This window comes from Aspergillus foveolatus (assembly GCF_047715535.1).
Source record: "Aspergillus foveolatus strain CBS 279.81 unplaced genomic scaffold BDW70scaffold_3, whole genome shotgun sequence".
NCBI classification, from domain to species: Eukaryota; Fungi; Ascomycota; class Eurotiomycetes; order Eurotiales; family Aspergillaceae; genus Aspergillus; species Aspergillus foveolatus.
The window spans coordinates 410,579-437,139 of NW_027396067.1; the positions used below are offsets into that span (position 1 = coordinate 410,579).

General features: G+C 50.3%; 9 protein-coding genes across 9 annotated transcripts; 2 read left to right on the top strand and 7 right to left on the bottom strand.

Annotated features, from left to right (window-relative positions):
* Window positions 1–546: 546 nt before the first annotated feature.
* BDW70DRAFT_155884 (putative poly(ADP)-ribose polymerase PARP) lies at window positions 547–2,824 on the bottom strand (the record flags this gene model as incomplete). Its single annotated transcript, XM_073740113.1, has 6 exons — window positions 547–1,122; window positions 1,174–1,256; window positions 1,306–2,139; window positions 2,191–2,508; window positions 2,567–2,680; window positions 2,758–2,824. The coding sequence occupies 6 exons, from the start codon at window positions 2,822–2,824 to the stop codon at window positions 547–549; spliced, it is 1,992 nt and encodes a 663-aa protein (XP_073600206.1).
* Window positions 2,825–3,020: 196 nt separating this feature from the next.
* Window positions 3,021–3,777, bottom strand: BDW70DRAFT_127646 (uncharacterized protein). The gene is made up of 2 exons (XM_073735298.1): window positions 3,405–3,777; window positions 3,021–3,356 (listed from the first exon to the last, which is right to left on the bottom strand). Exons 1-2 carry the CDS (start codon window positions 3,507–3,509, stop codon window positions 3,225–3,227), a joined length of 237 nt encoding a protein of 78 aa, XP_073600207.1. The 5' UTR covers window positions 3,510–3,777; the 3' UTR covers window positions 3,021–3,224.
* A 1,073-nt stretch (window positions 3,778–4,850) lies between these two features.
* On the top strand, window positions 4,851–9,504 carry BDW70DRAFT_147087 (plasma-membrane choline transporter-domain-containing protein; the record flags this gene model as incomplete). Its single annotated transcript, XM_073738666.1, has 4 exons — window positions 4,851–7,387; window positions 7,578–7,581; window positions 7,845–8,081; window positions 8,152–9,504. The coding sequence occupies 4 exons, from the start codon at window positions 4,851–4,853 to the stop codon at window positions 9,502–9,504; spliced, it is 4,131 nt and encodes a 1,376-aa protein (XP_073600208.1).
* Window positions 9,505–9,717: 213 nt separating this feature from the next.
* On the bottom strand, window positions 9,718–10,923 carry BDW70DRAFT_155887 (extracellular serine rich protein; the record flags this gene model as incomplete). Its single annotated transcript, XM_073740114.1, has 3 exons — window positions 9,718–10,448; window positions 10,565–10,763; window positions 10,825–10,923. 3 exons carry the CDS (start codon window positions 10,921–10,923, stop codon window positions 9,718–9,720), a joined length of 1,029 nt encoding a protein of 342 aa, XP_073600209.1.
* Window positions 10,924–11,505: 582 nt separating this feature from the next.
* On the bottom strand, window positions 11,506–12,522 carry BDW70DRAFT_63637 (putative ubiquitin conjugating enzyme (UbcB)). The gene is made up of 3 exons (XM_073744434.1): window positions 12,410–12,522; window positions 12,231–12,347; window positions 11,506–12,148 (listed from the first exon to the last, which is right to left on the bottom strand). Exons 1-3 carry the CDS (start codon window positions 12,434–12,436, stop codon window positions 11,822–11,824), a joined length of 471 nt encoding a protein of 156 aa, XP_073600210.1. The 5' UTR covers window positions 12,437–12,522; the 3' UTR covers window positions 11,506–11,821.
* A 111-nt stretch (window positions 12,523–12,633) lies between these two features.
* Window positions 12,634–13,563, bottom strand: sec11 (signal peptidase complex catalytic subunit SEC11). The gene is made up of 3 exons (XM_073735299.1): window positions 13,251–13,563; window positions 13,002–13,197; window positions 12,634–12,935 (listed from the first exon to the last, which is right to left on the bottom strand). The coding sequence occupies exons 1-3, from the start codon at window positions 13,393–13,395 to the stop codon at window positions 12,698–12,700; spliced, it is 579 nt and encodes a 192-aa protein (XP_073600211.1). The 5' UTR covers window positions 13,396–13,563; the 3' UTR covers window positions 12,634–12,697.
* Window positions 13,564–15,019: 1,456 nt separating this feature from the next.
* BDW70DRAFT_127656 (putative RTA1 domain protein) lies at window positions 15,020–16,701 on the bottom strand. The gene is made up of 4 exons (XM_073735300.1): window positions 16,335–16,701; window positions 16,188–16,287; window positions 15,993–16,142; window positions 15,020–15,944 (listed from the first exon to the last, which is right to left on the bottom strand). Exons 1-4 carry the CDS (start codon window positions 16,357–16,359, stop codon window positions 15,200–15,202), a joined length of 1,020 nt encoding a protein of 339 aa, XP_073600212.1. The 5' UTR covers window positions 16,360–16,701; the 3' UTR covers window positions 15,020–15,199.
* Window positions 16,702–16,954: 253 nt separating this feature from the next.
* Window positions 16,955–19,705, top strand: BDW70DRAFT_168729 (kinesin family protein; the record flags this gene model as incomplete). The annotated part of the gene is made up of 6 exons (XM_073742538.1): window positions 16,955–17,402; window positions 17,453–18,470; window positions 18,514–18,644; window positions 18,693–19,214; window positions 19,262–19,322; window positions 19,374–19,705. Exons 1-6 carry the CDS (start codon window positions 17,049–17,051, stop codon window positions 19,703–19,705), a joined length of 2,418 nt encoding a protein of 805 aa, XP_073600213.1. The 5' UTR covers window positions 16,955–17,048.
* Window positions 19,706–19,883: 178 nt separating this feature from the next.
* On the bottom strand, window positions 19,884–26,550 carry hir3 (putative transcriptional corepressor of histone genes (Hir3)). Its single transcript, XM_073744435.1, has 4 exons — window positions 22,104–26,550; window positions 21,827–22,049; window positions 21,613–21,768; window positions 19,884–21,560 (listed from the first exon to the last, which is right to left on the bottom strand). The coding sequence occupies exons 1-4, from the start codon at window positions 26,381–26,383 to the stop codon at window positions 20,031–20,033; spliced, it is 6,189 nt and encodes a 2,062-aa protein (XP_073600214.1). The 5' UTR covers window positions 26,384–26,550; the 3' UTR covers window positions 19,884–20,030.
* Window positions 26,551–26,561: the final 11 nt, after the last annotated feature.

The following is a 26,561-nucleotide window of genomic DNA, read 5'->3' on the forward strand; positions in this document are numbered from 1 at the left end:
GCATAGAAAAGGGAAAGATGGACTAATGATAATCATGGCTTTAATGTTAAACGTTAAACGAAATCTAATGCACGGGATATGAATCATATTTCGTTGGCATCATCTATGTGTATTACGTCCCTGATTGTCACTTCCGGAATAAATAGATAATATATACATATGCATGCACCAAGATCTTCACCGCTAGCTAGGAGTAAATCTCCCTGCCCGGTAGGAAATGTAACCTGGCATTAAACATATAGTACCACCCAAACTGCTGAAGACCGGAAGATAGTATCCTTCGGTATTCGAAGCCAGAAGTCAGAAGACAAAGGTTCAGGCGAAAGCTGGAGCTGGCCAGGTTACTCGAATCAAAACCATGCTGAATGCTCCTGGCCTCCGCCATGGTCTGAACAGGATTAGAGGAAGAAAACGAACCGAATTAATGCCCGCCAAGTGTTCAAAAACCCTGACTTGAAGTGCGGAATCGAAGTATTTTAACTCCTTTTGTGTGCCCGTCGCCCTCAAGTATAGACAGATACAAAAGATGAAAGGAAACTTAGTAGATTACCGCATATCCACGAAGAATAGGTATCTCAGCCGAATCTGTGCTACATCGTAGACAATGTACTCGTTATACAACAAGTATCCCTGGTCCGTTTTATGGTCTGTAGTGCCGGAATCTGCGTCGGGGACCTGAATGCCCTTCAAATGCGGATGGATGCAGCCGGCATCTTTCCAGCCAGCGGGAATACTCCGGCCTTTTCCGAGAGTCGCGATTTTACCCTCTTTCTTCGCGTTCTCTCCAGCGTTATAGTCAGAGTGGTAAAGCTCATAGATGGGATCACCGAGTTCAACGTCACCAAGCAGGAGGAGAGCCTTGTGGTCACTGTTATGAGACCAGCAGTAGTTGGCGGATTTACTGGACATGTCGGCAAAGTATACGCCCTTTCCGAACATGTAGCCGCTGACTGGGGCTTCGGGGGGTGCGATGCGGAGGCCTTGGCTAAGGATGCCACCGTAATTGGTGCTGCGGGAACCATGCCAGAGGAGCCGGCGGTTGCTGTTTTTGATGCCGGCGTATGGAGATGACTTAAATCGATTGTGCTCTCCCTGTCGCTCTATACGGAAGATGTCGATCACCTAGACGAATGTTATTATGACTTCTGAGCGACAGCAGGTCACAAAACTGACCTTGTATTTTACACCGTGAGTTGATCCACGCGTTCCTGAGAGGTATTTCTCGAGCTCTCTGAATTCCTCTGAGGCGTGGTCCACTATGCATTGTCAATTTCATCCGCATGCACTTGACCAGCACCGACTTACATGGTGTCATTTCCTGCATTCCAAGACCAGCATATTGGCTGTCAAGCGGGTTCACGTCTTCCATCTTGCTTGCGTCCTTCAAGATACTATTGGTGATTTCCATGTCCGTTAAAGTTTCCAGCAACTCCACCTCCTTCTTGATGTAGGCTTGGTTGTCCAGTACCGGTGGTCGATTTCGGCCGAAAACGTGCGGAATCGTCGTAAAGTAGCGATTGCTCAGCTGCTCCATAGCAGGACGCAATTGCATCCCATATTTAGACATCGCCATATTTGGTGTGGCTGCAAGCTCTGCCAATTCCTTCAGCGTTTCGTAACCCGCCATCAGTGTTCTTTTGCTCAGCTTGCCAAGTGGCAGCTTATTGGCGTCATAAGACATTTGGGCCATGGTCTCGAGGAAGTATTTTTGGTTGAAAATAAAGCTGATCACGTTCTGGACAGGTGCTGGCAGCTTACTTGCAGGAATATCCGACGGCTGCTTTACCAGCTTGTTGTCAGCTTTCTCGTCTTCATCATCGCTTTCTTCGTAGTTGCGCTCGATAAACGTGTATTTGTTGTTCTTTGGGGAACTGAGGCGGTCTTTCCATGCGAGGCCAGACTTGTCCTTGAACTTTTTTTCAAAATGTTTTTTTGCGCTGTCAAGGGTACCGTCGCCCAGAAGCACAGACTGGCCACGCTCCCCAACTCTGCCCCAGCGAGTCCAGGTCTGGTACTTGGAGCCGTCCTTGGAGTTCAGAATTTGAATGCGGTAGAACTTGTTGTTATTGGCGGCTGACACTGTCAGGTTCAATGTGGCATCCCAGATAAGACCTGAATCATCAATGAACACTGTAGGATCTGTTGCTCAGAGTCAGCTTCCGCTCAGAATTCAGGCAATGGGCTGTTCACCTTGCCATGTAGGCTCGTCGGTGTAATAACACTCGTCGACCCCTACCCTTACCTTTGCCGCCTTCTCCGCGGTTATCATCTGCGCATCTTCCACCATTTGCTTAGGCTTTTTGTTAGATCTAGCATCATCCGTATCCTGGACAGCTTTGGCGCTTCGCTTCTTTTCTGTCTTGACAGGATCTGCCTGACTGTTTTGATTGCTGTGAGATGCTCCGAAACGGTAGGGCGCTTCTGAGACCGGTTTCTTCGCCTTGTCCGAGTCAAGCAGCCAGTCGAGAGACACTATCTCACAACTCTGCAAGTCGCATGCATGTTTGTCTGATGTGACAGAACTTGTGAGTAAAAAGTGTAGCTTAAGATCTGCTTGTTGACTTACACTTGGTTCCGTTCTTATCGATCTCCTTCTGGGTGGCTATTAAATGCGTACAATTCGTCCTGACAGATGAAGTGAATGTAGCACCATGTCTTTCTACGATGGATTTCAAGTCGCCTGCGGAAGAATGGCGCGTCAGCTCACGATTTGTACTCCTGAAGATCTCAAGAATTGGACGTCGCAGAAGTTCCGACCTTGTCTGTAGCCGGGGAAAGTGCCGCTCACAGCAATGACGAGTTTTTTGAATAATGTCGGAGGCATTGTGCCAGAGGATGTACAATTGACACTGCGATGGACGCCAACTAAGGAGAAAGTCGAGGGAGAGTTGAAGGATAGATGTGACGAGGCGCTTAACACGAGCCACTAAGCCAGCTGACTCGTGGCGGCGCGGTTCTAGTCGATGAAGTAAACAAGAGCTTCAGCAAGTGAACAGGATTATTGATTGATAACTATAAGACGAGACTGGAAAGATTGAAGCTTTAAAAGGACTGTAGGGTTGTAAAGCCAGAAAAGCTTCATTGCCTGATGCTCCAGGCTGCCGCATGCTGCCTAGCAGGCATACCTAAGTAGACAGGCGCCAGAGTGTTCAACAACCCACCTACTCCAAACTTCAGCCCAGGACCATCATCACCAGTCCGACCCGATCAAGGGCGAGGATAACTCAATTGCTTTGAGTCGTGAATAATTCGTCAATTGAGCCTTCGATTTTTGGTTTGTTAGGCCTTAACTTCGCCTCGCTGGCAATGCCTATCGCAATCACAATCAAACACAACAAAGCTGTTTTCTGTCTAAGATAAGAGCCACTTACCCTAAGAACAAATTCATAGCTAATGAAGCCTACCTTTTCGCTAGTTTGTCCACTTTTGACTCGAGGACTTTGTGGAAATTGAAAAATGAACCCGTTCAAGGTAGTAGGCCAACAAAGTGAACAAACGCTGCACAACATCTTGTTTGCAATCAATCAATCTCGGACTGGACCGGTCGTACATGGATATCGCCCCGTATTCTAGAACTCCCGACGTGAGCAATCGCAATTAAACCGAGTCGCCGGTCCCTGAATCTTGTTCCTGATGACCTCAGTGGTGGGCCGCGACGGGGAATAGGCCGAAACTGCCATCCACTCGGAGCCGGCTGCGAACCGCTTCAGAGCGAAGGATTCATTTGAACCTGGGATAAGCATCAGAGAACTGGTTTTCTGACATCATCGCATTGTCATAAGGTTGAATTGAACCCAATTCTCTGTTTGCACACGGAGAATTCGACTCGAAAGAGTTGGGAGCTCAGACCCCTGTTGGGATTGTTGAGCTAACGGTCGCGGAGCTCCTCCGTACAGAGAAAGAAGTATGAGCTGCAGCTATCATACCAGTTCGTATCGATACACCTTGGCACTCTGGAAACTGGATGACTGAACTCGAAGACAGGACGGGCCGGCTCGGACCCACGCCTGAACAACGGTCGTTATCCTGTTTGTCCATGGTTCGGTTCAAGAGGCAGAGCACTCAAAGTACGGGAGGAGATGCGGAGGGCTCCGTGGTCCTTATACGATCAATCAGATGGGACGACATGCAGGGTAAGCGCCGGCGTAGTCCATGCGAGTAATTGCCTCTAGAGACTCAGATGACCCATCACAGCGCCTCGCAGACCCGATTTGAGTGCAGCGCAGAGTGACCGAATAATTGGTAGGACAGCATAGACAGGGCGAGACAGGCGCCTCCAGCTGATAATTGGGAGAAATTGGGATCCCCGTAATGGAGAAAGTCCGACGCAAGGACACGCTGCAGAGGGACGCTGTCAAACGAGTAGCAGGAACTACATACGGGACACTTTGGATGAATATTATTATTATTTTGAAACATCGTTGCGCTCATCCAGGCGCGGAATTTGAGATCGCACTAGGCCGGATTGACGCTGTTGATTTTCTTTTCCCCTTTTCAGCTTTCCCACTTTAACCCTCTCGCCCCGTCGCCCTCACTCTTCTCCCCTCGCTCTTCTTTTCATCTCCCGGCTTGGACGATGGAGCCTTTTCTTCACCCTCTGGTAGGATTGTGACTTTGTTTGTTCATGGATTGAACTGAATCTCGCGCCGGTTCCGACTCTCGTTCATCTCCCTTTGCCCGGTAGCTAAGCTGGCCCCATTTTACACTCGTTAAAACAACACCGCGACAACACATACCACAGCGGCTTTTCTTAGTTCTCAGCGATTCTCAGCGATTCTCATCCCGCTCGTTCCGGATCCTTATTTCTCAACAAATGTCCAACGCGCACTGTCTATACACCGGTCGTGGCAATGGTCACGGGAAATGGAGCTCTTCGATACCCTCCTCAGGGTCCGATGGGCGGCCATGAGCTCTCCAGTCGTCGCAGAATCCCTAATCCTCCTCGCCTCGACCCTCTGAGAGCCCATCCTATCTACCCTCGACCTTCTACTGCAGACGGTCTTCGCCCAGCGCATTCCCATCACTACCCCTCCGTTCCAGCTTCTCCGCAATCCCCTCGGTCTCCGCGAAGATACCCTCCACACCCTCTTCCTCCTCGAGTCGATTCGGCCTCCCGCGCTGTTTCCCCCGTTCCTCGATCCCGGGCTGATGAAGGCCCTCTATACCGACCAACCTACCATAAACCACCGCCACACGCAAGATCCGTTACTCCGCACGATCGGCGAAGACCGCCAGAGGCAGATTATGACCGAGTGACCCGTCAGACGACACCATCGAAACAGGCAGACGTGCCACTATCCATAACTACAACCAGGCTAGATAAAAAGCGGTCTAGGCCTCGGCTTGCACAACCCCCTGGCTCTCACGGACTCGCTTTACCGCGCAGCCCTTACAGCAGTGATCCACACGGCGGAGATGCTCTCCGGTCTAGCGTGAACTCTGCCAAGACATCGCGCTCCAGTATTGAGCATGCCAGCGGAACAGAGAGAAGTAGCGTTCTTACTAAAAGCAGCTCTGTTACCGATCTATCTCCGGATACTCCAGATGGATTGTACGAGAAGGATGAGGGGATGAGTGTGGAAGACGCCATCTCCATGTACCTGGATGGATTTAGTGACGTGACGGAAGAGCCGGCGTCACCAGATTTAGTCAATGACAACAAGCTAAAGCCCTTGAACCCCTTACCACCAGCGGACCTTATCCTGGACGATGATAATCTGTCTACTTCCTCACACAACCTCGATCCTATACCTGATTACCCACCACCACCAACAATCTCGCAATTGGGCACCCCGGAGGATGCCTACTCCCGCAAGCACTACTTTGAACTGCATCCAGACGAGCAAGATCCTGAAGAGCACTCAGATGAGAACCCGCTAGACCCTCCAAATGGACCCCTAGCGACCCTTTTGGAACAAGCATCAGCAGCGGATTCTTCGCATCTGAACCCGCATGGCCAGAACTCGCTGGACCGACAATTTTTAGGAGATGCATCTTCAGATAACACAGAAGAGGAGGAGTCTGAGGCACCAGATGAATCTGCTAAAAAGTCTCTTGAGCCAACACCAACTGAAACTCCCCCTACCCCTCGGCTGGCCGAAACCAAAGTTATGCTTCCTGGTGTTGTGCCCCCGCCACTAGCCATTGCTACCGATAGGAGAGACTGTTATGGCTTCCGAAAGACAACTCCGTACGTCACGTTAGAACAGTACGAGGCATGGAGTGCTTCATACGCCGACTTCGCGGCGAATCGAAGAGTGAAATGGGCCGAGTTACTCCGTGAGCACGGAATATCCGCGAACAATCCGACAACGTTCCCTCCGAAATCACCCAAAATCAAGCGCTTCGTACGAAAAGGAATCCCCCCTGAGCTTCGAGGCGCAGCGTGGTTTTGGTATGCTGGCGGCTACGAACATCTCAATCGGAATCCCGGACTGTATGACCAGCTCGTCCGCCAAGCCATGGAATCACCAAGCAACGATGATAAGGAACACATCGAACGGGATCTGCATCGGACGTTCCCTGACAATGTCCACTTCAAGCCGGAGCAAACAGGGCAACCGAACCTTGACAATGGCGCAGCGTCCGTGGTAGTCGAGACTGAGATGATCCGGTCCTTGCGGAGGGTTCTTTATGCGTTTGCCATCCATAACCCCCAAATTGGATATACACAATCACTTAATTTTATCACTGGACTATTTCTGCTCTTTTTGTCCGAGGAAAAGGCATTTTGGATGCTGCATATCGTTACATCTGTCTACCTCCCGAGCACCCACGAAATCAGCCTCGAGGGTGCCAATGTCGATCTTTGGATCCTCATGGTCCTTCTGAAAGAGTCGTTACCGAACGTGTACAACAAGATCGCAGATACGGGGACAAAAAAGAGCGCTCCACTGTCTGTAAACTCAAGGCTGCCCGACATTACTCTCGGCATAACCAATTGGCTCATGTCCGTCTTTATCGGCACTTTACCGCTCGAAACAACGTTGCGCGTCTGGGATGTGTTCTTCTACGAAGGCTCCAAAACCTTCTTTCGCGTCTCCATGGCGATCTTTAAAGCCTGCGAGCGGGAAATCATGGCCGTTTCGGATCCCATGGAGGTTTTCCAGGTCGTGCAGACCGTGCCTAAAAGACTTCTGGACGCCAATGCCCTTCTGGACGGGAGCTTCACCCGGAAAAACCGTGTTGGACAGGGTCGCATCGAAGAACTAAGAGCAGCGCGACGGGCGGCCGTCCGACAGGACAAATTGCGACGGTCGCAAGCTCTGACAAAGGGCACGCTCCATGCAGCGACGGACGAATGGCCGACGCGATCTCGGACCCCGATCCCAGGCATTGACCGCACCTTTGCTGATTCCTGGCGCCAGATGAGGCACCATGCATTCCGGTGACGCACTTACAGTCCAAACCAACCTAATGCCGCCTACGATAATTTTTAATCTAGCTGCGCGACGTCGAAGCAGAATTTGTGGATAGTCATAATGTCCCGGTCTTTCGTGTATATTCATTGATTCCCCCTGAGCAGAAAAGCGACCATCTACGGAGTACTGCAGAGTAGATTTGCGCTATGTACATAGACTAGTCAGTCCAATGAATTGGAATTTGGAAGTGTTTTAGTGCCGATCTTGGTCTTGTAAGGCTGAGCCGAGGGAAGGGTCTGAACCGAACTTGGAACCTTGGATCTGCGCTCTCCCACTGTAACTGTGCCTTTCCTGATTGAAGGTGGCATCACCATGACGACTGCTGCCTAACTCGGGCTCCAAGTCGACCGTACAGGAGTTTTCTCCTGCCCCTGTTTTCATCCCATTTCCGCGCTGAACCCCGTATAGACTATGAGTGGACAGGCTGCCAGCTACTACAATCCCAGCCAAGGGGTCGACCATGGCTACGGTTATGCTCCCCAGCCAGATCCTGGTTACCAGGCTCAGTACAACTCGTACAACTACAATGGCGATAATCGACCCCCAGAGCCTAAGCATCTCCAGGAGCCTCCGCCGACCTACAATCAGGCCGTAAATGGCTTCGACGATGTCTTTAAGGTCGAGAAGCCCAAGTTTCATGACATCTGGGCTGGCCTTTTGGTGCGTTCTCACCCTCTGCTGTTCATTCGAACCCCAAGAACAGCTTCAATGCTAACTGATATCTGAACAGTTTATCGCCGTCTTCCTAGGCTACGTTGCCGTCTCTGGAGTCTCGCTCTACCACTACTCAAAGAACAAATCCTTCAACGGCGATGGAATTTACGACTCAGCCAACAACTTCTCCCTCAACACAAACACTTTGGTCCTATTTATCTTCGTCCTCTGTGTCGCGCTCGCCTTCTCATGGGGATATTTTCTGCTGGCGCGACAATTCCCTAAATTCATTATCTGGGCCACGGGGATCCTGAATATCGTTCTCGCACTCGCGACGGGGATATACTACATCGTGAGGAAACAGTACGGGGGAGGAATAGTGTTCCTTATCTTCGGCGTATTCGCGATAATTGCGTTTATCAGCTGGATTCCCCGTATTCCGTTTACGGCGTTTATGTTGAGGACGAGCATGGACGTCTCCCGGAAGTACGGGCACATGTTTCTTGTTAGTGTGCTGGGTGGGATCATCTCAGTTGCTTTTGCGGCTTGGTTCTCTGCGACTTTAGTCGCTATATACGTCGCCTACGAACCCAACAGCGATGGCACCAATCCCTCATGCAGGAATGGCTCCGGCAGTTGTAGCACAGCCCGCGTGATCGGCCTCGTCGTGTACGTCACTTTCGCTATGTATTGGTTCAGCGAATGGCTCAAGAACACCATCCACACGACCATCGCAGGAGTATACGGGTCGTGGTACTTTTTCGCCAATTCCCCCCGCGGCATGCCAGCACACGCAACAAGGGGTGCTCTCAAGCGCGCAACAACCTACTCGTTCGGAAGTATATCTTTCGGTAGCTTGATTGTTGCAATCATAAATTGCCTGCGTCAAGCATGCTCAGTTGCCCAGCGCCACGAAGCAGCCGAGGGTAATCTATTGGGAAGTATCGGGTTCTGGATCTTAGGCTGCTTCATCTCACTCCTTGACTGGCTTGTAACCTTCTTTAACCGCTACGCCTACTGTCATATTGCGCTCTACGGGAAGCCGTACATCCAATCCGCAAAAGATACGTGGACTATGATGAAGGATCGTGGCATCGATGCTTTGGCCGCCGACTGCCTCGTTGGCCCCGTGTTGACTATGGGCTCCGTATTTGTGTCCTATGTCTGTGCGTTGTTGGCATACCTGTATCTCCAGTTTACGCATCCTGCGTATAACGATGGTGGTGACTTTACTGCAGTCATCATGGCTTTTTCATTTGTGATTGGGTTGCAAGTATGCCAGATTATACTTACGCCTATCAGTAGTGGGATTGAGACAATCTTCTCTGCTATGGCCTGGGATCCGCAGGTCATGATGAACGAGCATCCAGATCTCTACGGGAGGATGGTGCAGTTATATCCGCGCGTTCAGGAAGCTATTCACGCTTAGATTGTCTGTCGTCATGAGGTTGTTGGTACTTGAAGTTCGGAACGATGATATTAATCATAATATGGAGGTATTAATATAATTCACTAATGGGATGAGATAGCCCCTCTCCAATTTTCTAAACACAGTCCGTTAGCCCTGAATCAGCCCAAATCACTAAGCGTCGTTAATCTCTAGAACCCTAGATCACTTAACTTTTGAGAAATTAATAAACTATCATAGCAGAACAAACCCAACAGCAACACCAAAAAGCCCTAGCACAACACCTCTAGAAACACCAACCACGCCAGAAGCAGTACCTTCAAACATCTTCGCATCAACGTCCTCATTCCCTCCATGCTTCTGCTGTGCATCAACACCCGTAGGGAAAGGGTCGTTCGAAGACGCAACGCGCACTGATGATGTAGATGCACTATCAGACTGGGCTGCATGGGCAGCACTCATCTGGGATGGAGTCGGCAGGATCGCAACCGCGATTTGCGTGCCATGCATAGCGCCGGACATGTTCATATGTATGCTGTTTTCTTCATCCTCCTCATCGCCATGAACGGGCGTGGCAGTCTTCGCGCAGGAACACTCGGTGCGTGTCTCTGTGACTGTGACGACTTCATAAATGGCGTTTGTGCTGGCCATACGGTCCTCATCATCTTTATCTTCTTTGTCATCGTCATCGTCATTGTCAACAGCGACCTCTTTCTCGAGCGAGTCGTTCTCTGGAATGAGAAGTCTCGTTGAGCCGGGAGAGATGGAGCGCTTTGCGGCTGATGTCCTGATTGACGCCGTCTCTTCATCGTCTCGTTCCGTGTGATGAGCAGATCCACAATCGGACTCAGACTCAGCCTCTTCTGCCTTTTTCTGACCCATTCGAATCATCGGCGTGCTCCCCCTACGCGGGGATGCGGGGACGGCGGTATCGTCGCAGAGGTACCTTGTTATTTCTTCCTTTGCTGTTCGACGTTAATTCACTGTCAGCATACCGCCCCTCACGCAAGTTTATTAGGGTAAGACCAAAAAAAAAGAGAAACGATAAAGAGAGTATGGAAAAGAGGAACGGTAGACATACGAACACCATTCTCCGCACATAACTCCTCGACTTCCGGCGCGAGCTCAACCCGCGGTGCAGTGTTAGCTGAAGCCGATGTCAATCCATTTCGGTTTTCTTTGGCGTTTGCAGCTTCAAGTTGGGCATTTGCTTCGCAGAAACAGTCGAGTTTGTAGCTTGAATCGCAGGAAGGGAACGAGGTCGTTCTAACAACGGCGGACTGGTTCCGTTAAATTTAACTTTGTTTTGAATAAACAAGGGGAAATGGGAATGGTACATACAACACACTTTAAGTACCCCAGATCTGTCTCTTGTTCGGCGAGGGTGAGTGTCAGGCTCCCTAGTAGGGTTAGGGCTGACAGTTGAAGTGGGAAGTGCATTGCGGTGTTTGCTGGCGTTGGCGAGCTGGTCGGGACGAGGTCGGTCGGTGTCTACGGTGAGGTGAAGCTGCGCAGGAGCTAGGAAGGTATTTCTAATGCGCTTAGTAGGTAAGTAAATAGGTTATAGGGTAGATTGTTGCATGGTATCCCTACATACCTGGTTATCTGCAGTATAGCTTAAGAGGATATTGCCTCAGTCTCAGCTGAACCGTCCCGGTGTAGGTAGATGCTACCTAGATGCCAGGGCTACCCTACAATGTTGTACTTGACTGGTTGTAAGGCTAAAAACCAGTGCTTTGTTTTGGTGGTGAGGAATGGGGTTGGAATGTGGCGGCGATATTGGCAGCCTTCGTCCGCGTTTTAGTGATTGCGTGGTAAAGTCGCTGATTACATGGATTTGCCGCGTGCTAGAAATTCCCTGGGAGGCAAGCGAGTAGTCGTCAAGATCAAATCTTGCTGGACCGTCTATATGGAAGTATAGTTGGGTAGGTGGTCGTATTTGCGGCTTATTTACACCGGAATGTTTCTCAGGCATCTTCTACGGTGTGCCGGATTTCTAGCGAGACAGACGCAGAATGACCGATTTCAAGTCCCGAGAATGCCATTGTTATTGCCACAAGCAGAGTATGCAACAGAGAATTATAGAGACCAATGCCCAGAAGCTTCGCACTACCATATATGCAACTGTAGATCCTTGATAGCATCCATAGCCAATGCAAGCCCGCACGCAGCCCCGTATCTGAACGAAAGGATTGGAGCAGAATTTCCGCCATTGCCTGTCTTCCTCCGTTCTCAATGCCAGTCGAGCCCGACGCAGCGTCCAGCGTCCGCATCCAGGCCCCGCGCGATCACCAATTGTCCTTCCTCTATTCTTCAGAATCCATCCACAATATCTTCCCTACGAAGAAGCGCCACCAGCGTACTTCCTCGTCCACTCCCTTGCAATCTCTTCATATCGCCTTCGGTCCTCACGATACTGCTCCGCAATGCGTCCCTCGACAGCATCATCCGGCATCGGCTCGCCGAGCAACGAGCGCGCAAACTCCAGGACGGCGGAAAGTCTGGAGGAAGGCTTCCATTCATCTGCTTTCAGCATTCCCAGACACATACTTCCTTTGTCGTCGTTCGTTACATTGGGGTGATAGATTTTCGTGACGAAGGAGACGCTCGGTGGCTTGAAGGGGTACTCGGTGGGGAGGCTGAGCTTTAGTTCGAAGCGGCCTTTCTGTATGTTCATAAGGTCACTTTGGCCGTTCTGGAATCACTGCAGGGTGGGCTGAGGGAAGGAAAGAGAAGGTGCAGCGTACGTGGTAGGGAGAACCCTCGGGACCATCCATGAACACCTTCCATTCATAGAGGTTAGATTCGTTTGCGAGTTCAACTGTTATGCCCGCTGGAGGAGACTCTGTGAGCTCGGCGAGTTCCTTGAGGTGTGCTGTTAGCTTGCTTGTCGCGAGGATGGTGGCGGGGAAAGGTAAGGTTGTACCTTTGCTATCCGCTTTTGACTGCCCATTTTCTGAGAACTCGTAGGTGTTACTTGAAAGTCGTAAATCTAATCAAAGCGAGGGTGAAGTTGTAGGGCATTGAGCACGAGGAGAGCAGGAGTACGGAGTAGGCAGGCTGCAGCTTCAGTTGGCGGGGCTCAGTTGGCGGGGCAGAGCTTCGACGTCAGTTGAAGTTGGCGTATTGAAGTTACGGTCCAGACCAGTCTACTTAGGGCAATATATTCTTGCTAAAATCTGAAAAAAAAAAGACTCGAGCCACTACAGCTACTTTACTCCCTTTGAAGTATGACCATCAATCCCATGATCCCCAGCAAAACACTCTTCAGCCATGGATGCTCGCTCAGCATAATCGTTACATACCCGACCATTGGCATATATCCCCGTACACTCCCCACAATATCCTCTTTGCGATGCAGGAATTCCTGCCCGCGCGCATATAACTCCGTATCGTCCGCGAGGTTGTTGTCGCCCTTGGTCAGCAGCATGTTCGGCGGTGTCGGCGAGGATCTAAACCGTCATGTAGTTAGCCAAGCGGCTCTGAATACCCAGTGATGGAAAACCTAGATCACGTACACAGTCACCTCCTTCACTGTCTTCTCCTTCTTTCCCTCAACTTCGGGGAACGTGCGCACGACACGGTGCACAATTGGGATATCCTTCCCCTTGACGTTGTAGACCACGATCTCACCGACTTCTGCACGGGGGCTGCGGTTCCAGAGAAATAAGAGATCGCCGCGCTGAAATGCTGGTTCCATGGATCCCGAGAGCACTGTAGCATGTGTGTTAGTTATGTGTTGATAATGGGCAATTGCGGTCACGTACCGACGACGATCGGGGAGGAGGAAGCCGTGACTACCGAGAGGCCCTTCCAAAGCATAAAAGCTGTTGAAAGAACGAGCGCAAAATTGAGCACTTGCGCTACTGATTGTCGCGTATTCGACAGGTTTGAAGATAGGAAGGATAGCATGACGGCAGTGATCGTGTTATGTGTCGCGAAGGAGTTGCAGAGATCGTACGGAGGAGTGAGATGAATGGAATAAGAAGGGAGTCGATAATGTTGCCTGAATGAATGAAACGAAATTCCCTGAGATCACTTGTCGAGATTAGAGTTGAGCACGCGCAATGCGAGACAAGGAGTTGCTGTTGGGAAGGCTGGCGGAGACCAAGACGAAAGGTGTCCTCCGCAGCCCGCAGCAGCCGGCATTCTCCGCCTTCGATCTATACAGCCTACAACAACCGTCGCCTCTTACAACTGTGCTTCCCCAGATGTTGTTCCTCAAATTTATGCAGCTGAGAATATTTCTACTGACTAGCTGTCAACGCCAATCAATATTTCCACGAACTCCAGAGATTCCAATGCAATGGCTCGAACAGGCCGCTGACAACTGTCCAGATATTACAGCTTCGACAGCAAGTCAGCAGAAGAGTGTGAGAGCCACTCAGCTGGCGGTCAACTTTTTCATATATATATTACACAATATTTACCCCTGCTACTCGAGCTGGAACAATGTCGCGCCATTCATAGTCACCGATTAGGCCCTATCATCTGGGGCCATATTGTGCTTCTGCAATACAGCAGATAACAAACCATTCACTTTGGATGACCCAACTTCATTTGTCTTTATGAGTACATAAAAGACTGTTTTAAGTCAAGTACTGCGACCTCCATTCCTGCGTCTTTAGGTATCTCAGTCACTGCGATGACGTTCATACAAGCCTTGAGTGTTTTCAGGGCCTGAACCGCACCAATTCCAGCGCCTTGCAGAGTCATTGACAATAAACCATCAATAGCTGGTCCAATAATAACTCTGACCTGGACTGCATTTTGAGGAGTGAGAAAATCGTTCCATGTCATAGTCGTCGGGACGTCGGTGAAAGCATTTGTGTGCTTGGACGCAGGATTTCGCCGTACGTTGCTTCGAGGTTGTCCACCGTCATAGTTACCATGACGTTGGTATAGATATGCGCGGTCTGAGCTTTCATGGTGGCTTCCAAGATGGATCGGGACGCAATCAGCGGACGCTTATGGAATTCATGGAGAAGCGGTCCAGGTCGAGTCCGAATCACTTCTTCGCTAGGGGAGATGTCACCAAATAATAATACCCATCTACTTTGTCAGATCGCCATTCAGCGTCAATGCTGGATGGTTGCATCACTATTAAACAAGAGGTGCAGATCGAGGCGACTCGCGTTACCCTTAATCGCTATTCAGCTCAGATACGGCCAAGGGCGCAATTGGAGGGCTTTAGGTCGGATCCTGTTCTTCAGGTGGTCGCTGCTGCAGAGACTATCCGTGGAATTCAGAGCAATGGTATTATGGCTACAGCCAAACACTGCATCTCGGCGGTATAGATTGGCCTGTTGACAACTGCCAGGATGACACGTCTTTAGGGGGCGGCGCTATCGCTTCACCATACTCGTCTGATATCGGCTGCAGAATACATCATATGGGCTAGCGTGGAAACCAGCTTGGGGCTTCACTTTCTGTCAGCGCAGTATATGAAGATTCCTGAGCCACTTAGGGATATGGAATCGAAAAGAGGCGTTACCAGATAAGCAAGACGACTTCATTGAGAGCAGATATGAGAAACCGAATGTGCATCCACGATACTATGCAACTCTAATATCAAAGCAACAACCAGATAAACCTCAGAGAGATACATAATACTTTCTTTATATAGAACAGAAACAGGACGACTCTAGACCAGGAATTCAAGAATCCATAATGACAAGTACGGCAAGGTTCAGGTCGTCAAACCAGAACATCAGGCCTAACAAGGAGAGTTTACATCCTTTTGGGTGTTTGTCTGAATTCCCTGTCCGGACCCGTCTGTCTCCCAGTACTTAACCTGCTTGCCACTGATCAAGCCGGCGATATCGAAGGGATCAATAAATGTTACAAACCAAGGCCGGGGATCCTGGAATCCAGGGCCCTCGACTTCGGTCACGCCGTCTTTAGCGAGGTATATTTTGTTCGAACGCGGCAAGAACCTCATCGGATGAAAGATGTTGAGCATCGTGGTGTTAGCATACATGATGACCACCTCAAAAAACCAGAAGAACCACTCGTCCCGGATAATAGGGTTGACGTCGTTCGGGTCGTCCCAGCTATGCTGCCCGGCTGCAGCGAAATATTCGACGGTGCGAAAAACGGTGCGTGTGGTTATGAAGGTGCAACTGCAGTATAGGACGGCGAGGACGCTCTTGAGCTTCTTGGTGAGGAGACCGGCGCGATAGCATTTCACTTGGAAGAAAACAGCAAGAGACACAAATCCGGCCATGACTACAAGCTGCAGGATCAAGGCAGCTTTAAGCAAGCCGTCGCCGATGTCCCGCCGCCTCTGCGTTGCCTCCGTGTTTGCTAGTTGTGCTGCCCCATTTGCCGTCAAGACTTCAACGATAGCGAGGAAGCCGAGAAAGGTCGAGAACACACGTCCAGGGTGTATAGGTGAAAGGTAAGGGATGTAGTAGAGTATGCGGCCGAGAATAAAGAAGTTGGCGCCCTCATATACAGGCCTGATGACATTAGCAAAGCCCAGATCACGATGTGGAGGATTTACTCACGGCCCAGCCAGAAGGAAGACAGTGCTCGCGATATAGATCGGTACATTTTCCCACTCACCAAAGGCGCCTATAGTCCTCAGAATAAAGCCGATAGTGAATAGAATGGCCGACCAGGGCAGCATTCCGGTGACAGTCCACGACCTAAATCTCCTGCAAGCGGTCAGAACCGTCTCGAAGAGATGAGGTTCAGCTTACCGACACTGATATGCATGAATTACGCCGGAGGTCGCAAAGAGGATTGCGAAGGCTATAGGCGCGCCTTTGTTGGGGGCATAGAACCAAATGCTCCCTTCCTCTGATAAATGTCAGTAGAGATCAAGGGAGAAGAGAAACACAACATACTGTATGGATCCCTCTTGTCGAACATTTCCTCGAGGTCTCGATATTTCAAGATATGTTGGAAGTATAAGGCAAAGGCTCGTTGGTGATACTCTGTGCAACAAGACACGAAGCTTGCGAGCTAATTTCATGAAGTTCATTCTGAGATCCTCTCAGCCCTATATAATTAGTTTCCAGCTGCTGAAGCCGCAATCAACGACCCGTGTCAGTCTCATGGTAGCGAGAACGAGATACCCGAATTGGCAAGCTCGTATAGAACGCCCGCACTAGCTGACTGCCACTGGCAGCTGAGCGCCCGGAGGACTAAGGGTGGACGCCACAACATCCATGGCTCCACGATTGTCAAATGATGATTGTCCATGGCTCAAGCACTCGTATTTCTCGATCGAGTATGGTCTGCCCCAACATGGCGGATACGAGCGAGGCGCAGGCGAGGACAGGCAGTACAGACGATCATGTGGCCTTAAGTGCATAGCCACAGATTTCAGGCAGAAACAAGCTTCCTGGCCTCACGGCTCGTTGTCGGGCCAACACTGCGCTAACCCAAATGCAGACAAGCCAAAGCTCCGCCCGCCCCAGAGTTGATGGCCAGCTGCATTTATTGACCATTATTCAATCGACATCCACCGTCCTTGCATAGCCAGTTCATCGAATCCACCACCCTCCTGCATCCGGATCCTGTATTAACGCCGCGGCCAACACGAGGGTCCTGCAGCAATGGCATCGAATTCGCCGTCGTCCCTGTTCCAGGTGTACCTGCGGCTTCGACCACCAATCTCACAGCAGGACGATCAGCCCGAACGCTGCCTGACCGTTGAGAAATCGAATACCTCACATTCGAACGCCGATGTATCCAGCACAGTCTCAGTTCCGACCCATATCACTTTACAGCCGCCCAGTGACGCCCGAAAGCGTGGGGTGGAGAGATTCGGCTTCACGCAGGTGTTTGACGAGTGGGCATCGCAGCTCAATGTGTTTGAAGACACCGGCCTCCAGTCTCTGATCAAAGGTGTTTTATTAGAGCAGAGAGATGGATTGGTTGCAACACTGGGGGTGACAGGAAGCGGCAAGGTGCGAAAGAAAAAACATACCTCAGATGCTGACAGTGCTAATGTTCGTAGAGCCATACGATTCTAGGCTCAAAGACACAGAGGGGGATCACCCAGATGAGCTTGGATGTGATATTCAAGTCTTTAGCCTCTACTATTAAGCCGCCCGACAATTCGATTCCTCCATATCTTTTAGCATCCGTATCCGCTTCCGACGCCTCGGAATCTCAGATGTTCACAGCTCAGACGTTCCTCGAGGCAGTATATGGCGAGTCCGACCGTGGCAGAAATTCCAGGGCCCAGACGCCTATGAGCACCACCAGAGCTCAAACCCCAATGGCGGTATGCAATTCACCCCTTCCAAACCCACTCCGGGCCGCCCCCGGGTTATACCCCAGTTCATGGAATTTGTCCCCATATATCTACAAACCGGCGTCGCTAGCATGGACCGGCGTTCAATCCCCAAACGTCATTATGCCTCAAGCAAAGGCTTTGGACAGCCCTAAACCCCCATCACCTCCCAACATTAACCAGTATAGCACCTTCGATTTGCAGGAAGCTAATTTCGGATCACTGAAGGACCCCATGCCTGCTCTCATATTCCCTCGTCGCCACGCACCCATAAGGACTAGCACACTGCCCCGATCACCAGATGTCGGCCATCTCACACTCGAATTGAACCCTCACTCCGAGTACATTGTTCTTGTGTCAATGTATGAGGTGTACAATGACCGGATATTTGATCTTCTATCACCAGCAATCGTGCCCGGCCAAGGAAGTGCTATGTCTCGCCAAGGGACATCATCTCAGAAAGACAGGAGAAAGCCTTTGTACTTCAAGTCAACCGAGGGGTCCCCTGACCGGAAGGTTGTGGCAGGCCTTCGAAAAATCGCCTGTAGCACTTATGAAGAAGCGTTGGCAGTCCTTGAGATCGGCCTTACTGAGCGAAAAGTCACTGGAACTGGCGCTAATAGTGTCAGCTCCCGTAGTCATGGCTTCTTCTGCCTTGAAGTCAAACGGAGAATGCGAAACAAGCGGACGGGCGAGGAGACTTGGATAGGGAACACTCTCACAATTGCGGATCTCGCTGGTTAGTGTACAGCTGCTTAATTTCTAGCCTAGACTAACTCCAGCAGGATCGGAGCGAGCAAGGACTGCAAAGACCGCAGGCTCCACCCTGGTAGAAGCGGGCAAAATTAACGAGAGTCTGATGTACTTGGGACAATGTCTGCAAATGCAGAGTGGTATCCAGGACGGGAATAAGGTACGTTTTTTCCGAGTCTTATTCTGGGACATAACTAACACGGATCAGACTGCTATGGTTCCTTACAGACAATGCAAGCTTACGGAACTACTGTTCTCGAACTCTTTCCCATCACATCAAACATCAAGCATGCATAGGAACCCACAAAAGGCTATTATGATTGTAACTGCTGATCCGTTGGGTGACTACAATGCCACGTCACAAATTCTACGATATTCAGCACTTGCCCGCGAGGTCACCGTCCCTCGAGCTACATCTGCTGAGTCAATATTGTCAAGCACTCTTGGATCCCGAAAAGGATCTGGTGGCCGCCACACTCCACAGCTTGATTTGGCCGAAGACCTCGAAAAGGCCTTGGCCGAGATCGAGCGACTTACGGCAGAGAATGAGAGGCTTAGCTTACGGCTGACAGAAGAGGAGGTATTGCGGGCCGAGACAGAGACCGCACTCATCGTTAGTGAAGAAAGATGCCTCCTCATTGAGCAGGAGGTGCGAGAAGAATGTTGGGCTGAGATGGACGAGCGCATGGAGCAGGAGAGAAAGAGATGGCAGGCCGCGTGGGATGAGCAGGTGAGCTAGACCCTAGCATGCTAACACTACGATGCTAATCTGTTTAGACTGGCCACAACGACGATCACATCGATAAAAAGATCGAGCTTTTGTCCCAAAGATTCCAGAGTAAGCCACTTGTATAGTTATGGGTACTAAACAGCCGGACTGACTTGACAGTCCACGAAGATCCGCAGCCATCCTCCGATGAGCGAGTGGAAGAACTTGAGTTTGAGAATGACCGACTGCGCAGTAAGATAGCCGCATTAGAGCGTGAATTGAACTGCAGATCGCCATCGAAGAAATCTAGTTCAAAAAACGCTGCGCTGGAAACCTCCCGCAACGCCAATATCCTGGGTCGCGAGAGCGATATTGAAGTTGCGCTCCGCAAGATGGACCAACTAAAGCTAGCTGATAGCATGTTCAAAAGTCCCACTGTCAATTCTCCGGGAAAGAAGCAGAGAAAGATGGCAACTCGCAAATGGGACCTTGCGCCGGAGGACGATCTCTAGCCTGTTTTCTTTCGATGATACCATTCTCGTTACATGTCGGAGTTTCTGGGCATTTTGGGTGGCTGTCTGTTTGTTCACATACTCTTCTAATACTTACACTTATACCCATAGTACTTGCATATATTTATCTATGGATATTAAACCATGACGATGAATATGGGTCTTATTGATTCTAGATATATACCTCCAGCGCCTTGATTTAAAAAATCTTGCAAATATAGAAGTACAATAACCTTACCCATAGCCCACGTAATGGAACAGGGATAAAGCGCCAGATATGCATACCCTTTCAAGCGAATCATAACAACGTCCCGTTCAAGACAATTCAAAGCTCAGTCGCGAACTCGGAGTCATAAACAGGCTCGCCTTCCTGCCCGCCACCCACTTGTTGCTCTTGTTCCTGTTCCTGACGGTGTTCATGCTCAGGATCCTCGCCGTCGGCTGCATCCGTGCCCTCCATGGTCGTGTCTCCTTCTATTTCACCATCTTGTCCAGGGGCTTCTTCTTCCTCTTCTCCAGCTTCCATATCGACGTCGTCGTCTTCGTCGTTGCCATTGACATTACCATCGTTTCCATTCTCGTTCTCGTTCTCGCCCTCCCCTTCGCCAGCTTCATCGCCATCGCCGTCGCCATCGCCATCCTCATTCATACTCTCTTCCTCAAGATCAGCATCCGGTCCAGCTTCACCTTCATCCTCGCCTTCCCTGTCATCCCCCTCCAACTCGCCGACCTCCTCATTCTCATTCGCAGCATCCGCGTCACCGGAAGGACTGGCCTGGGCAGAGATCTCCGAATCTGGCTCCAGAGAACCCCTCCTTCTATCACCGAAATTAGGAAAGAGCATTTTCGGATCAGCGGCGAGCTTCGAGAGCTTGTCCTCATCAATTTCGCTCAGCTCGCTTTCATCATCTGCGCTGTCATGCAGACTGTTTGGAATATCACTTTGCTGCCCTGCTGAATCGACTACGGCGGCAGAAGGTCGGCGGACACTGATTTCCACGGCTGGTTTAGAGCCTGCTGAATTTGTAGCGTTGGTTGCGGACTCGGTTTCGGTCGTCGTTGGTGCTTTAGTGGCGGGCGCACGGGGTGGTACCTTGCGGCTGACTATGGCCTCAGCGCGCTTTTGTATGTCGCGACGGGCTATGCCTTTTGTGCGGCCACGCGGGGCGGGGGTTTCTGAGGCCGGTGCGGAGGTTGGCGGCGTGGAGGTGTCGGCTGTTGCTGCGCCGTCAGCTGTCATGAGGATATGGTCGACTTTCATTTTCTCCTTATTTTCTTCGTTAACCTGCTCGAGTAGGATGGGCAGGTTGACTTCGTAGATGCGGGAGTAGACGTCCGCAATAAGGTCTTCAAGCAACGCGACTTTCATGAGATTGTTGTTTAGTTTCTTGAGTTCAATCGCGTCCCGGAGAAGCTCGAGAAGTGACGGACTTTCAGGCGCAAGCTGAGGGAGCTCCTCTAGACGGGCAGTGTTGGAAGAGAACTCCTCCCACCCTATCGGTTTGAAGACACTTTCTTCATGGCCCTCACTAATCCCAGCTGCTCTACGTATGACGCGGGCATAGGTTAGACACATGTCCTCCCATAACTTGGTATGATTGATGAAATCGCCTTGCTTTTTCCGCACACGACGTAGCAATTGCTCGAGATTGGCTCTGTCATCAAGCTGATCAAGTAGAGTGACGAAGAAGTATGCATATCGTGTAGTGTAGACGAAGTGTCTACCGGGTCGCTCATACTCCGGTTTCCACACCTGAATGGTCATGGTCTTAGTGAATATCTGCTGCGTGAGCTCACTCTTAGCCTCTGCAGCGGCAATAGCACCTTTATCGTCGTCATAAATGATACGTGCAGCCTGTGAGATGTGAGCTTCCATTGTAAGAATGGCAGGAAATTACGCCGCATACCCTAACAGCCATACGATGATGCCAATTCGCCTTATCGGCATTCTTCAGGTTCTTGAGCACATCGAGGATGTATTTTTTCCAGGAACTTCGATCCTCGCAAGCTGGCACCTTCCTAGCCCAGGGTGTCGCAACAAGAGTCTTACTTGCTTCTGCGGGCTATAGAGAAGTAAGCCAAATGATTACAATAATTGTAAAGATGGTGAAAGGTCCTTACTGTTAGAACTTCTTTTATGACAAGTTTGTGCACGATAGAGACAAGCTTATAGTGAGGTTCAAAAATGGGCTCGGATCGCGAGTCTTTCCGCTGCGGCAGGGCGTCAATGGTGTCGAGGAGGGAGTCCAGGACACTATCAAGGCTGATACGTTTCGAAGATCCCCGAACGGAGTCGTCGCAGCTGAACATCTTCCAGAGACATTTGCTCAGCATGTAATGTATCCTATTGACGTTAATTGACCACACCAATTAAATAGGGGTAATGGTGCAAACTCACATCCAGTTCTTTGGTTTATCAACAAGCGCCTGTCTCAAAAGAAAGGCGGCAAGTCTCCAAACGTTGTATATCTTCATTTCTTTGAATGGCCGGCCCTCATACATCTGTTGGCTTTCTTCATTGCTGAAATGACGGGTGAAGTCTGCCACACTGAATGCGGCCATAGAGAGAGGCTCCCTAGACGACGAGTAAAGACGGATTCCGAAATCCGTATAGAGGTCTGCTAAGAGTGCTCCGGTTTCTGGTCCCGACTCTGCGGTTTTGGCGGCTGTGGCTACAGCCATTGCGTAGCAGTGGATTGCGTTGCGCTGCCAGGTAACCAGTTCGGTGCGATTATTGTTGATCTTGTCCGCGGACCAAGTGATATCCTCCTCAACCTTGGAATCCCAGACTTGGGCAAGCCGGTACCAGCTCTCCCACCTTGAGGTGCCATGTTCCAAGTCCTGCCGGAACCAACTGATGGCTTCATCAAGGTCTGTGGTAGGCACCGGGTTCAGTCGCTTCTGCGAGCGGAATTTGGTGAGGGCGGCATAACCCAAGAGGAAATACCAACCGCTATTAGCAATGACTGCTGTTTGGCTAGGGACAGGAATGAATGGAAGATCTGTTACTCCTTGAATAGCGCGGACAAGCTCTGACGGGTTGATTGGGGTTTTCAGGTAGGCGTTCAAGATGCGGCGATTGTATGATACAGGAGGAACTGCTTTAGTCGTTCCAATTGACTGTTGCATCTTTTCAATCGTGTTCTTTAGTTCCGACTTGGAAAGATCCTTGATGTTAATCTTCTTCGTCTGTTTCATTACAAAATCAATCATCGTGATGGCTGTCGAGCGATCGAGCTTCTCCGGGACGCAGCCATGGTCAGTTAATAAATGGTCACTCAGACTTAATTTGACCCCATGGATGTCAAAGAGGATTTGACAGATATCAGCCTCGATGTCTTGCTCCACGTCCAAAGCGAGAAGCTCAGACTTGACCAGTTTAAGGAACTGACTGCGAGATCTCTTGCACATCTGGCGCAAGCCAAGAGAATTGTGCACGGCGCGTAAGTAGTAGACACGGTCCTCCAAAGGCTCGTCGAACATTTCTTGGTTCTGAGCAATAGCCTCCTTTAGAAGGGTGTATAGCAAAACCCAACAACGGACTAACATATCGCGCATCTTCTCTTTGAAGTTTTCCAGTGATTTTGCTAGAGCTGCCCGCAGATCTATACCTGGCGATTGTCCAACGCGCACAGAATCGTCATAAAGCACAAAACTGTGGAGTAGTCTTATGAGAAATGCCACAGCTGACATTGAGGACTTGACATGCTCCATATCGAAGCAATCATAAGCTTTGTCGGACTCTTGCAGAACCGTCATCACAGTTTTGCTTAGCATGCCGTCGAGCGATTTCAGCCATCGGACGAGCGTTGCTTGACGGTGCTCACCAGGCTCCTCCACATATGCCGGGCTTCGGAGTTCTTTGATAATTGTTTCGATGCTTCTCAAGTGACAAGATACTACCTTTGGAGGGTAATCAATCTTCCTATAAGCATCCTGAAGTCGACGCCATAAGAAAAGCCTCAGAGTGGCGTCGCCTCGATCCAGAAAAGAGCCCATTTCACGGCGTTGTAGGCTTTGTTGATCCTCAGACCCTTCCTCGAGTTGAACCGCCGAGGGTTCAACGATCGGCTCAATTGTCTCGATAAGCCCAACGGGGTCTTCAGAGTCGGGGTTGAAAATTCGCGTGAAAAAATCCATGGAGTTTAATTTTGAGATCTCTTGATCGATTGCCTCACATGACATTTCGGACATGATGGAGCTATTAGCGAGTGAGAACACAGGCTCATTGAGAGAGCTGAAGAGACGTTTGAGATCTTCAAGACAGAGTAAAATGTGTTCCCGCTGAGCATCAACCCCCATATTCGAGTGGAACGTGGACGCCCAGATATGACGAACTGTTATCCGCTCTCGATTCACTCGCTCAGGACAGCAGTCAATAAAGTGAGTCAGTGCACTACGTGCTAGCATGGACCATCTTGCCAAGCGATCCTGCTGCAAAGTCCTTGTTTGGTGGTCTGTCTCGTTGTTTGGAGCATTCATAGGTGCATATAAATCGAGGTGAAGTTCATAGATAGCCTGTATCATCTCCAAGTCTGCAAAGTGTTTTGCTGTATAGCGGAATGGGGTTCCGGTCTGAGCCTCAAGGATTTGATGCTCTAGAGTTCGCATTCCTTCTTCCAATTTGCCGTGAATATATTCGTCTTCAAGGGATAGAAGCTGCAGCACAACATCCTTAAGGGTGGTTGGCCATTGGTAAGCGACATAGGATGATTCAACCAGTGACCAGTCATTGAACTGGTTATCATGGGTTGAGAAATTCTTATAATCCGGTCTCAAAAGGCATCCCAACCACTCGAAAACAACATCGTGGAGGTGAAGGCGGCTACCATTGACTTCTCGAATAAAATCAAACAACTCATCCTCTCCGCTGAAAGTTTGTTTCAATTTCAACTTGTGTGTTGTCTTTTTCGAATGTTCAAGGAAGACTGCGAGTCCAGATCTGCCCATACTCTTTATGTCCTGAAGACCCGCCAGGCTGTCGCTTTGTTGCATTACTTGATGCAATCTTTCATCCCACTGGGTGAGGACATTCCTAAGATCCTGCAAGAGCACCTCGGCATTGACAACGTTGACTGGAGTAGCCGGCGAGTCCTTTCGTTCATTCGCAGATGCCACTGATCTCCGTAGCTCTTCAAATGTCCCCAGATCCTCTACACCAAGTTTCGACAATAAGGCCCCAACTGTGCCAAAGACCCCTTCGTCGGTTTGAACATAGGGTTCTAAAAGATCTTCATAATACTTGGCCTGATCAAACACAACGTCGTCGGTATGTGTTGAGGCTTCAGCGAGTGAGTCGCGCAAGCGAGTCCTCCTGCTTTTGACCCTCAGTCGCTCTGCCTGATCTTCGGTGATAGCAGAACCAGAAGAACGTTTGCGACTCGTATTTTCAGGATACTTCACGTCGACCTCCTCTGCTTTAACATCCTCCTGTGGGTCTGCACTTTGCTGGTGCTGGGATGATTGGACTTCAAGAGATTCGATCAATTGTTTCTCTGCTCGCTGGTCGACTGAAGACTGGTCGTCTCCGTGCTCCATGGCGAGCTCTCGTCCCTGGGCTCCGGTGACCGAACGGGCACCGACACTTTGCGCATCATTCATTTGTACATCTTGATTGTTAGTTTCGTCGACTTGAGCCTTCGAGGGTCGCCGCTGCGCTGTGATTGAGGCTGTTTTCAGTTCAGGACTGTCTGCTGGTAACGAAATGGTGATAGACGTCCCAGGGGCAAGCGAGGGTGGTTCATTCTTGTCATCTAAGAAAGTCAAGATAGCCTGACCGATAGCGGCCCATGTCAGGGAGTCGATTTTGATCTCATGCGTAGAAGCACGAAACGCCAGTGGGTTCCTCGAGGAATCCAGGTCCTGCAGGTTATCCGGTAGCGAAGGCAGATAGGGGTACGGATCGCTTTGCTGCTTGAAGAATTTTAGGAGAGCCTTCTTCGGCTTCTTGATAGGAACAAGCGACACAGACAAACGATCCTGCACTGAATGCAACGTCTTTCTGAGGCCCTCTTCTGCAAATGTTTCCTCCAGCCCCAATTGCTCTGACCGCACCTCCAACCGGTTATCGTCATCAGCCAAGACACTCTCCAGACAGAAACGTGTAAGCCGGTAGCTCTGCAACGTACTACACAGCCTCGCGCTCTGCCTCCACAGGTTCAGGTCCGTGTCATCGCGCTCTAACGCTTCCGCAAACTGTGCCAGGGCAGTGGTCGAACTCTCGGCAATTTTAGATGAAAGGTGAGAGGAGTCTTCAGACAACTTGGAGAGTTCCTGCAGGGATGCACGTAGAGCATCGAGAACGTATTGTCCGTGGTTCTTGTAAGAGAGATAGATTGTCTGTTGCAAAGTGCTCGAGGTAGAATCATTTATACTGAAATCCAACGCTGCTTCTCCTACCACTGCGTCGTTTGTTGGCCCACCAACTTGAGGCTCCGCATCCTGCAACGCAGCTCTCTTGTGATCAGAAAGCGACTCGGGGTATTTGAAGATCTCTGAATCCAGAAGCGCCTCATATGCCTTGCCAGCTTGCTCGTAAAATTGCGGACCCTGAGAGTGAAGTTTCAGCGCGTTCTGATATAGCTTCAGCGCTTCCTCGATCTGGATTTCTTTTGTATCATCGACCTCTTCCTCGATTGCCTCGTCGGGCTCGATGTTGAGGGCCACCCATGTCGACATGGTGCGCAGGACTATTAGGCCGCAGAAGGGTGTGCTGGCCGTGGCAATGGAGTCGCGGTCGCTGACAACATCTCAGGGAGATCTCGCAGAGATGCAACCCGATCCCTTCAATAAAGGGAAATTGAAGCTTGGTGTTCGAATACCGACGGAGAGTCTGGACTCTTGGGATGAGATGCCC

Excerpts from the sequence above, each read along its gene's own strand:
- BDW70DRAFT_127656 (XM_073735300.1), bottom strand. The coding sequence starts at position 16,359 with ATGTTCGACAAGAGGGATCCATACA. Across the intron at positions 16,143-16,187 it reads ATTCATGCATATCAGTGTCG|GAGATTTAGGTCGTGGACTG; the intron begins GTAAGCTGAACC and ends GACCGCTTGCAG. Across the intron at positions 15,945-15,992 it reads GTCTTCCTTCTGGCTGGGCC|GCCTGTATATGAGGGCGCCA; the intron begins GTGAGTAAATCC and ends TAATGTCATCAG.
- BDW70DRAFT_63637 (XM_073744434.1), bottom strand. The coding sequence starts at position 12,436 with ATGGGCAGTCAAAAGCGGATAGCAAAG. Across the intron at positions 12,348-12,409 it reads GTCAAAAGCGGATAGCAAAG|GAACTCGCCGAGCTCACAGA; the intron begins GTACAACCTTAC and ends GCACACCTCAAG. Across the intron at positions 12,149-12,230 it reads CCGAGGGTTCTCCCTACCAC|AAAGGCCGCTTCGAACTAAA; the intron begins GTACGCTGCACC and ends ATGAACATACAG.
- BDW70DRAFT_127646 (XM_073735298.1), bottom strand. The coding sequence starts at position 3,509 with ATGTTGTGCAGCGTTTGTTCACTTTGTTGGCCTACTACCTTGAACGGG. Across the intron at positions 3,357-3,404 it reads GTGGACAAACTAGCGAAAAG|CTTAGACAGAAAACAGCTTT; the intron begins GTAGGCTTCATT and ends AGTGGCTCTTAT.
- sec11 (XM_073735299.1), bottom strand. The coding sequence starts at position 13,395 with ATGCTATCCTTCCTATCTTCAAACCTGTCGAATACGCGACAATCAGTA. Across the intron at positions 13,198-13,250 it reads CTCCTCCCCGATCGTCGTCG|TGCTCTCGGGATCCATGGAA; the intron begins GTACGTGACCGC and ends CACATGCTACAG. Across the intron at positions 12,936-13,001 it reads ACAGTGAAGGAGGTGACTGT|ATCCTCGCCGACACCGCCGA; the intron begins GTACGTGATCTA and ends ATGACGGTTTAG.
- hir3 (XM_073744435.1), bottom strand. The coding sequence starts at position 26,383 with ATGTCGACATGGGTGGCCCTCAACATCGAGCCCGACGAGGCAATCGAG. Across the intron at positions 22,050-22,103 it reads GATAAACCAAAGAACTGGAT|GATACATTACATGCTGAGCA; the intron begins GTGAGTTTGCAC and ends TAACGTCAATAG. Across the intron at positions 21,561-21,612 it reads ATCATCGTATGGCTGTTAGG|GCTGCACGTATCATTTATGA; the intron begins GTATGCGGCGTA and ends CACATCTCACAG.